We start from the raw sequence: 9,337 nt of genomic DNA, 5'->3' as shown, positions 1-9,337 counted from the left end.
CGGCGCCGCCGTCTCACGGCGGCCGCCGTCCCTGGCCAAATCCGGTAGTTACGTTTTCACCTTTAAAAGCCGATTTTTAGGGTTTTGAAGACTGACTTCGACCCCAGCAGCCTCCTAGGCGATTTCCACTTGTTTCCCCTTAGTTTTAGAGTAGTTTAAGCATCTACAAACATCTTTTAGACTTGATGATTGAAGATTATGTTTGTTTTCACTACATAGATTGAAGATTTGGATCGTACTCGCTGTAAGAACTTGGTTATTGCTTTCTTTACACTTGAATGCTAGTCTTTTCCCTTCGCGTAGATTAATGTTGCTTCGAGTTTAATTGATGAATTGTTTGTTCTTTAATCTCGCCTAGATAACCGTTGCTTTATGATTGATTGAACTATCTAATGCTTTCTCAATTGCTAGTTAGAACCCTAGGTTTATTAGTTCCCTGCGTTCTTTATCTGCTTCCTATTTTTCGCCTAGATAGATTTATATGCTTTCTGTTGATTCTGCACTAGATAATTTTACAAGCTTTATTTAATTACGCCTAGATTTAAAGAGAGAGTGCCAGACCCAGCTATCCGATTAGAGTGTTTAGGTTTTATTTCTGTACTTGTAGTAGCACAATTGAAGCCCTGCTAAGTCTTCCTTGAGAGACGACTTGAGTCACCTTACCACCCTAGGACGACCTCGTATAAATTCGAGTCCATCCGTTAGGTGTTTTTGGATGAGTCAAATTTTGGCGCCGTTGCCGGGGAAGGCTTTAGGCATTTGATTGTGTTGCATTATTTTCTGTGTTTATTTTGTTTCTTTCTTTTGACTCGGTTATTTTCTCCCTCCGGTGCGTTTGATTTGTTTGTTCGTGTTGTGTATGCAAGGACGTAGAAGCTTGAAGAGAAAGCTTGCACCTTACTACGACAACATTCATCGATCTCGTGAGGTTCTTTCAAGCCTGGAGAAGGAGTCCGAGTCCAGTTCGAGAACCCTTGTGGAATCACAGTCTCGAGAGGGAGACCGTGAATAGAGAATCGCTTCCAACCCCATTCTGGAAGCCGTGGAGGATACACCTCCGTTGCACTCGGAAGGAGAAGAAGAAGCTCGGCCTAATCCTGACAAAGAAACCATGGCGGAGCAGAATGTCCAATACATGGGGGATTTCTCCAGGCCGGTCATTGGGAACACTAGCACTTCAGCGATAGTGTTGCCCACGGCGGTCCGGAATTATAATCTGAAGCCTAACGACTCGAACTTGTTGCCGCTTTTCCATGGGATGCCGAGTGAGGACGCTTTACAGTTCATCTGTGATTTCTGCACTCAAGTGCAGACCTTCCCACTGTTGGAGCTCACCGACGATCAGTTGAGACTCAAGTGCTTACCTTATGCACTCAAGGACCGGGCTAGAACGTGGTTGCTGTCCCTGCCGCCGAACTCCATCACTACATGGGGAGAGGCGTGTGAGAAGTTCATGCTCAAGTACTACCCTAATCACAAGACTCAAGAGATTAGGAGCCAAATAATGAACTTCATGCAAGGAGCTGACGAGCCTCTCCACGAGGCTTGGGAGAGATTCCAAGAGCTCCTCCGCCAGTGCCCATAGCACCAGTTAGCACCCGTCATGTTGATGCAGTTCTTCTATGACGGATTGATTCAGACGGCACAGTTTATGGTGGACAGTACAGCAGGGGGCAACATTGCCCGGAAGACAGCTGATGAGCTCAAGGAGATCTTCGAAACACTTGCAGCGAGTTCTCAACAGAAATCAGTTAGAGGAAGGAGGGTTGAAGCCAATGCAGTAGCTCCCAACAATGAGCTTCAGAAGCAAGTAGCAGATTTGATGAGGCAAGGTCAGCACCTCAAGATGAACCAGGCAGAGGCCCCACCAGTTCACGCGCCACCAGCAGAAGGATGTGGAATATGTGGCGATTTTGGTCATGGAACCAACGCGTGCCATCGCATGGGGGAATTCACACCTGAAGGAGAAGCAGAGGTCTATGCTGCTCAGAGCTATCCGGGGAGGCCTCAATTTGAACAGAGGCCCGTGTTTAATCAAGGGCAACAAAATTCCAACTCGGGTTGGAGAGCTCAGCAGCAGAACTACACTCAAGCTTATCAGCAGCAGCAGCCCCCGCAGTATCAGCAGTATCAACAATTTCCTATGCAACAAGGGAATTTTCAGCAGCAGCAGCAGCAATACCAGAATGCTCCCCAACAGTTTCAGAAGCAAGCTCAACCGCAGAAGCCGTCTCTCGAGGACACCATGCAGTCTTTCATGGAGATGACCAAACAGAACATGGAGTCTCAGAGTGCTACCATCAAGCGCCTCGAGACTACAGTTGGGCAACTTACAGGGGCCTTGAATCAGCTGCAGCAAGAACAGCCAACCGGGAAGTTCCCAAACCAGGACCAACAGCCGCATCAAGCTCATGCCGTGGCGGTAATCGAGGAGAATGCCCCAATAACCATGGGGAGATGGAGAAGCAAAACCGTGGAGGCAATCAAGGCTACCCAATGCCCCAGTGAGCCACTGCCACCTGTCACTGATGCACTAGACCAACCACCACCTAAGCAAGGAGATCCAGGTAGCTTTATTTTTTATATTAGCTTAGGTGGGGTTGAAAAGGTGTTTGGAATGCTTGATTTGGGCGCGGCAGTCAATTTGATGCCGTTTGATATTTTTGAAAAATTGGGTAATAAAAGGCTGAAAGGCACGAATTTGAAGATAGAGCTAGCTGACGGCTCTATTAGTAGTCCACGGGGCCTTGTTGAGGATGTTGAGGTTGTTGTGAGGGGGATTAGTGTCTTGGTTGATTTTGTTGTCCTTGATGAGGGAAAAGGGATTAGAGGCGAGAATGGGCATCTCGTGCTGCTTGGCCGACCCTTTATGGCTACCACCCATACTCGCATCGATGTGGGTACGGGAACTGTAAGTATGGTGGGGGCAGGTAGAGCGGTAACTTTCTCTGTTTTTGATAAAAAACCTGCTACCCCCACACCCTTAATTCAAATATGCTCGTATGTTGAAACATTTGACGCCTTGGATGAGGATTGTATTGTGCAGGAATTCCTTAATAAGTTGCAGGAAGAGGACGAGATTGTGGAGGAATTCCTTGCTAACTTACAGGATGAGGCTGACATTGAGCAGGAATTTCGGGATAAGCTGCAAGAGGAAGATGATATAGAGCAAGGATTTCTGTGTGCTTTGCTATTGGAAGAGAAGTTGGATGAGGTTGGGTTACTCAATCTCGTTGGATGCGTGGATAGAGGGCCATCCCAGGATATGAGCATGGAGGACTCATTTGGAGGACCCGCAGCTGCAATTCAAGAAGATGTGTTTATAAGGGCGCTAAGGCAGCTGGAGCTTCAATCGGATTTTGGTTAAGGGGTTCTCTTAGTCGGGCTGGCGACTTAAAAACTAGCGCTGCATGGGAGGCAACCCATGTTTTCTTGCTTTTCCTTATTTCGTTTTTTTTCTTTCGTTTTGTTTATGTTGTGTTTTGTTGTTTCTGTTGTTTGGTGCAGGTCGTTACGTTGGAGACTGCTTGTTATGGATGAGAGAGAGGCAGACATGGTGGGACACTACAGACTCACCACGGGATCGGTATTTAGGGAAGTTTTCTCTTTCACCCCTCTTTTTGTTTGCACTGAGGACAGTGCCAGATTTTAAGCGTGGGGGGGGTGTTTGTTGGTATTTGTAAATCCTGTGGGTGTTTTCCTGTTGTGTTCTTGGGCTTTCTTGTGTTGGGGTGAATGGTCCCCTTATCTTGTCTTCTTGCTTGTTTTTAAGTGCATCGCATGTTGATAGTGATTCATTGGCGATTCTGGATTGTGTTTGTGTTGTTTGTTGTCCTTGTCTGTCATGATTGATTTGTTCCCAACATGGTGTAATTAGCTTAAGGTTTTGGTGCAACACCCTGTTGAGCAACTCTTGACGTAATTTGTCCGGTAGATGCTAGGGGGAGTGTTTTCAGTGCAATTTCTTAATATCTTTCTCTGTGCTGAATTGTTTGGTTGGTTGTTGAGTTCTGATAGCTTTGGGTCTCTGCTCCTCTAATGGTTTCATTATGAGCATGGGAAACCACACGAGAATATTTTGGATCACCTCCAAAAGTTCAATCTCGTGAATTATGGCCCATCTATTAAGAGTGAAAATAGCTTGACCCCAAAAAAAAGAGAAGTGAAATGTGAAAAATGAACGAATGTGAAAAAGGAATGAGATATGATTGTAAAGGAAATTGCATTAGGAAATTCACCCCTAGCGGAGAATCGGGTCTGATCGGATTGAGTTGTATCACCTTGTTGTTGCATTTTTAAACCTTAACTTTGAACATCTGATTGGGGACATTGATATCTTGAAGGACTTGGATTGGTTAGTGTTTGCTTGGTGAGAAGAATCGCTTATGGATTTTCTGTCGATGTTGTGACTGTTGCTTGAGGACAAGCAAGGATTTAACTGTGGGGGGGTTGTTTAGCCCTATTTTGTGATGATTTTGTGAGTTTTCCTGCTTGTGCATTCGAGCTCGTTTCGTACCTTTTTGCTCTATATTTCACGTGCTCGATGATCTTTTTGGATGTACTATTGTCGCGTGCAGGATTCGCGAGTTGCCGAGCATTTTGGCATTGTTTCGAGCATGTTTTGGAGTCAGGCTCACGGCCGCCGTGGAGACGGCGACCGCGGCCCCACGGCGCGGGCCGTGCAACCTTGGAAGAAACTGCGAAGACCACCCACAGCGGCGCCGTCCCACGGCGCCGCCGTCCCAAATCCGGCAGTTACGTTTTCACCTTTAAAAGCCGATTTTTAGGGTTTTGAAGACTGACTTCGACCCCAGCAGCCTCCTAGGCGATTTCCACTTGTTTCCCCTTAGTTTTAGAGTAGTTTAAGCATCTACAAACATCTTTTAGACTTGGTGATTGAAGATTATGTTTGTTTTCACTACATAGATTGAAGATTTGGATCGTACTCGCTGTAAGAACTTGGTTATTGCTTTCTTTACACTTGAATGCTAGTCTTTTCCCTTCGCGTAGATTAATGTTGCTTCGAGTTTAATTGATGAATTGTTTGTTCTTTAATCTCGCCTAGATAACCGTTGCTTTATGATTGATTGAACTATCTAATGCTTTCTCAATTGCTAGTTAGAACCCTAGGTTTATTAGTTCCCTGCGTTCTTTATCTGCTTCCTATTTTTCGCCTAGATAGATTTATATGCTTTCTGTTGATTCTGCACTAGATAATTTTACAAGCTTTATTTAATTACGCCTAGATTTAAAGAGAGAGTGCCAGACCCAGCTATCCGATTAGAGTGTTTAGGTTTTATTTCTGTACTTGTGAGTAGCACAATTGAAGCCCTGCTAAGTCTTCCTTGAGAGACGACTTGAGTCACCTTACCACCCTAGGACGACCTCGTATAAATTCGAGTCCATCCGTTAGGTGTTTTTGGATGAGTCACCAGGGAAAGAGGGTTTTCAGACCAAAATTGGGTCTTCCATGAGTGATCAAGTCAGAGACGAGCTCATTAATTGCTTGCGCCGAAATGCGGATGTGTTCGCATTTAGTACCGCCGATCTCAAGGGAATAGACAGAGGGTTGGCAGAGCATTGCCTCAACGTGGATCCTAAAGTTAAGCCAGTAAAATAGAGAACACGGAATTTTGGGGCCGAGAAGGACGTTGCAATCAGAGAGCAGGTCCAAGGACTGTTGGAAGCAGGGCACATTGAGGAGGTGCAATATCCAGAATGGATCTCGAATGCTGTGATGGTACCAAAGAAAACAAACATTTGGAGGATGTGTGTGGACTTCAGAGACTTGAACGCTGCTTGCCCAAAGGATCACTATCCTCTGCCGAGGATTGACCAGCTGGTGGATGCCACTTCGGGATGCGCCTTACTATCTATGATGGACGCGTATCAGGGATACCATCAAGTTAAAATGAACAGAGGAGACGTTGCCAAAACGGCCTTTGCCGTCTGTTGCGGGGTTTACGGCTGGAGGAGTATGCCGTTTGGCTTGAAAAATGCGAGAGCCACGTATCAGCGGATGATGGAAAAAGTCTTCAAGGAACAACTTTCCAAAAATATCTCAGTGTATGTGGATGACATGCTCGTGCGGAGTATCAGGGCAGAGGACCATGTATCTGACTTGGAAGAAATCTTTACTGTTATCAGAAAACACCGGCTCATGTTGAATCCAGCAAAATGCACTTTTGGGGTCACAACAGGCAAATTCTTGGGCTACAAGGTTACCCCTGCAGGGATCGAAGTTAACGCAGAGAAGGTCAAGGCCATCATGGAAATGACACCACCCAGAGGGATCAAGGAAGTGCAGACTCTGAATGGGCGCATCACTGCCCTGAGCAGATTTATCTCACGGTCGGTAGAGCGCAGTATGCCGTTTTTCAAAATCCTAAGGAAGGGAACTAAATTCTTGTGGACAGCGGAATGCCGAGCGGCATTTGAGGATCTTAAAGTGTATCTAGCGAAGCTCCCGACTCTGACCAAGCCGGTCCCGGGAGAAACATTGTATCTGTACATAGCAGTGGGGGAAGATGCAATCAGCTCTGTGCTTATCAGAGAGGAGGGAAGTCACCAGAAACCCATCTACTTCGTCAGCCGAATCATCCAGGGTCCTGAATTGAATTACACAGAGATAGAGAAGGCTGCTCTGGCAGTCATGGTCACGGCAAGAAAGTTGAGGCCTTACTTTTTATCACATCGGGTAGTGGTGCGCACTGCCCTACCTTTTAGACAAGTGTTGGGACGGCCGGATTTGTCGGGAAGAATGGTCAAATGGGCTGTGGAGTTGGGGGAATATGATGTGGAGTACGAGCCAAGAACGGCGATCAAAGCACAAGCTTTAGCGGATTTCATACAAGAAACAACTCGCCGTCCTTTGCCAGAGTTTTGGGTTGCTTTCGTGGACGGATCAGTAACGAAGGAGGGATGTGGAATTGGGGTGTACATTACCTCCCCAGGTTATGGGACATATCAGTTCGCCATCAAATTCACCTGCCGGCTGTCCAACAATGAGGCTGAATATGAGACTGTGGTCAGAGGGGCGCATATTCTGTCAGAACTCAAGGCCGAATGTGTCATCATCAATACAGACTCCCAGTTGGTAGCTCAACAGTTGTCAGGGGCCTATAATGTCAGAGATCAGTGGATGAAGGCGTATCATTGCAAGATCAGCGAGTTGAAAGGAAAGTTCATGGAATTTAAGATTGAGCAAATTTCCCGGGAGGAAAACACAAAAGCGGACTTATTGGCATGCATGGCCAGTGCAGTAGAGCAGACGTGGAGCGACGAGATTATTTTACTCTGTGATACCAGAGAGATGGGGACTTCACAGGTCTTCTCCGTAGAGATCAGAGACGACTGGCGGGCTCCAATTATACACTTCCTTAAGACAGGGGAGCGGTTGAACAGAGAAACTAATCAGAGGGCCCGATACGAAAATTATTGCTTGCTTAATGACCAACTCTACAAACGATCCTTTACTCAGCCTTTACTAAAATGCTTATCTCCAGAGGAAGCTAACTTTGCTTTAAACGAAGTTCATGCAGGTTGCTGTGGTGGTCACACGGGATTCCGGGACCTTGTTCGCAAAATCATTCGGGCAGGGTTCTACTGGCCTAACATCAACAAAGACGCTAGAGAGTTCGTCCGCAAGTGTGAGGCTTGCCAGAGACACGCCGGGAGAATCAACATTCCAGGGGAACCTATGGGCGTTATGTACGCTGCATGTCCATTTGACAAGTGGGGTATCGACATAGTCGGGAAGCTGCCCATGGCACCAGGGGGCAAATGCTTTCTGCTCGTAGCAGTGGACTACTTCTCTAAATGGGTCGAGGCTGAGGCTGTGGGGAAAATCGATGAGGTGACTGTGGAGCGCTTCATTTGGCGGAATATATGCTGCAGATTTGGCGTGCCCAGGATCATCGTGTCGGACAACGGAACCCAGTTTACTGGGCAGAGGATTGCGGATTTCTGTGATCGGATGGACATCACCCAACGATTCGTCTCGGTGGCTCATCCACAAGCGAACGGACAAGTGGAGTTGGCCAACAGGACAATATGCGAAGGGATTAAGAAGAAGCTGAATCAAAGTAGAGGCAAATGGGTCGAGGAGTTAGACACTGTACTTTGGGCTTACCGCACTAGCCCAAAGACAGCCACGGGCGAAGCACCATTCACTCTGGTGTATGGATCTAATGCGGTGATACCAGCGGAGGCAAGGTTGGAGTCATATCGGATTACAACCTACAACACTGAGCACAATGCCGAACTTCGCCGAGCAGAGTTGGATTTGGTGGAAGCACAGAGGGATGAAGCCCGGATCCGAGCGGCAAAGTACAAGAGTATTATCAAGGCAGGATACGACAAGAGGGTCAGAGCAAGAAAATTATCCAAGGGCGACTTGGTCCTTAAGCGAGCGGATGCATTAAAGGCAGTGGGCAAGTTCGAAGCTAATTGGGAAGGCCCGTTCATCATCACAGAGGTCTTGGGTGGAGGAGCGTACATATTGTCGGATCCAGACGGCAGAGCTCTCCCTAGACCGTGGAATATCAACACTCTCAAAAAGTTCTATGTATAATTGCTACTCAGCAGAAATGATGAAATTGTAGACCGAATACTCTTTTTCCCCACAGAGGTTTTAACGAGGTTCGGGGCCATGATATCAATAAAATTGGATACGTGGTTCTAGGGAATTTCCCGGTTTTGTCTCGTGCATTTTTCATTATCATTTTTTCACATTGCATATTTTACTTAACATGTTCATGCAGAAGCATTGCACATGTCACCAGAGGGGGGAGTAGGGTGTATACCCGTAATCCCCAATTTACAAATTCAAAATTGCTTCTAAGCAAGTAAAGGGAAAGCAGAGGGATCATGCTGCCACCAGAGCAGAGGGATGTTATCGTAAGCCGTGAAAGTTGGTCGTGCCATCCGGGCCTTCCATGCTCCGCGCAGAGGGATCACGCTGCCACCAGAGCAGAGGGATGCTATCGTAAGCCGCGAAAGTTGGTCGTGCCATCCGGGTCTTCCATGCTCCGCGCAGAGGGTTACTACTTAATCGTAAGCCACGAAAGTTGGTTGCGCCGGCCAGGCCCTCCATGCTCCGCGCAGAGGTTGCACATAATCGTAAGCCACGAAAGTTGGTTGCACCCCCCGGGTCCTCCATGCTCCGTGCAGAGGTTGCACTTAACCGTGAGCCACGAAAGTTGGTTGCACCCCCCGGGTCTTCCATGCTCCGTGCAGGGGGTTCTTTTAATCGTAAGCCGCGAAAGTTGGTCGTGCCATCCGGGCCTTCCATGCTCCGCGCAGAGGGTTACTACTTAATCGTAAGTCGCGAAAGTTG

General features: G+C 47.2%; 1 protein-coding gene across 1 annotated transcript; it reads left to right on the top strand.

Moving 5' to 3' along the window:
- The first annotated feature begins 5,737 nt into the window (after positions 1-5,737).
- LOC131023379 (uncharacterized) lies at positions 5,738-8,592 on the top strand. The gene is made up of 3 exons (XM_057952918.1): positions 5,738-6,200; positions 6,417-8,476; positions 8,587-8,592. The coding sequence occupies exons 1-3, from the start codon at positions 5,738-5,740 to the stop codon at positions 8,590-8,592; spliced, it is 2,529 nt and encodes an 842-aa protein (XP_057808901.1).
- Positions 8,593-9,337: the final 745 nt, after the last annotated feature.

The sequence above is a fragment of the Salvia miltiorrhiza genome, chromosome 4, assembly GCF_028751815.1.
Source record: "Salvia miltiorrhiza cultivar Shanhuang (shh) chromosome 4, IMPLAD_Smil_shh, whole genome shotgun sequence".
NCBI classification, from domain to species: domain Eukaryota; kingdom Viridiplantae; phylum Streptophyta; class Magnoliopsida; order Lamiales; family Lamiaceae; genus Salvia; species Salvia miltiorrhiza.
Note: the sequence above shows the minus strand (reverse complement) of the source record. Positions and strands in the feature narration are given on the sequence as shown.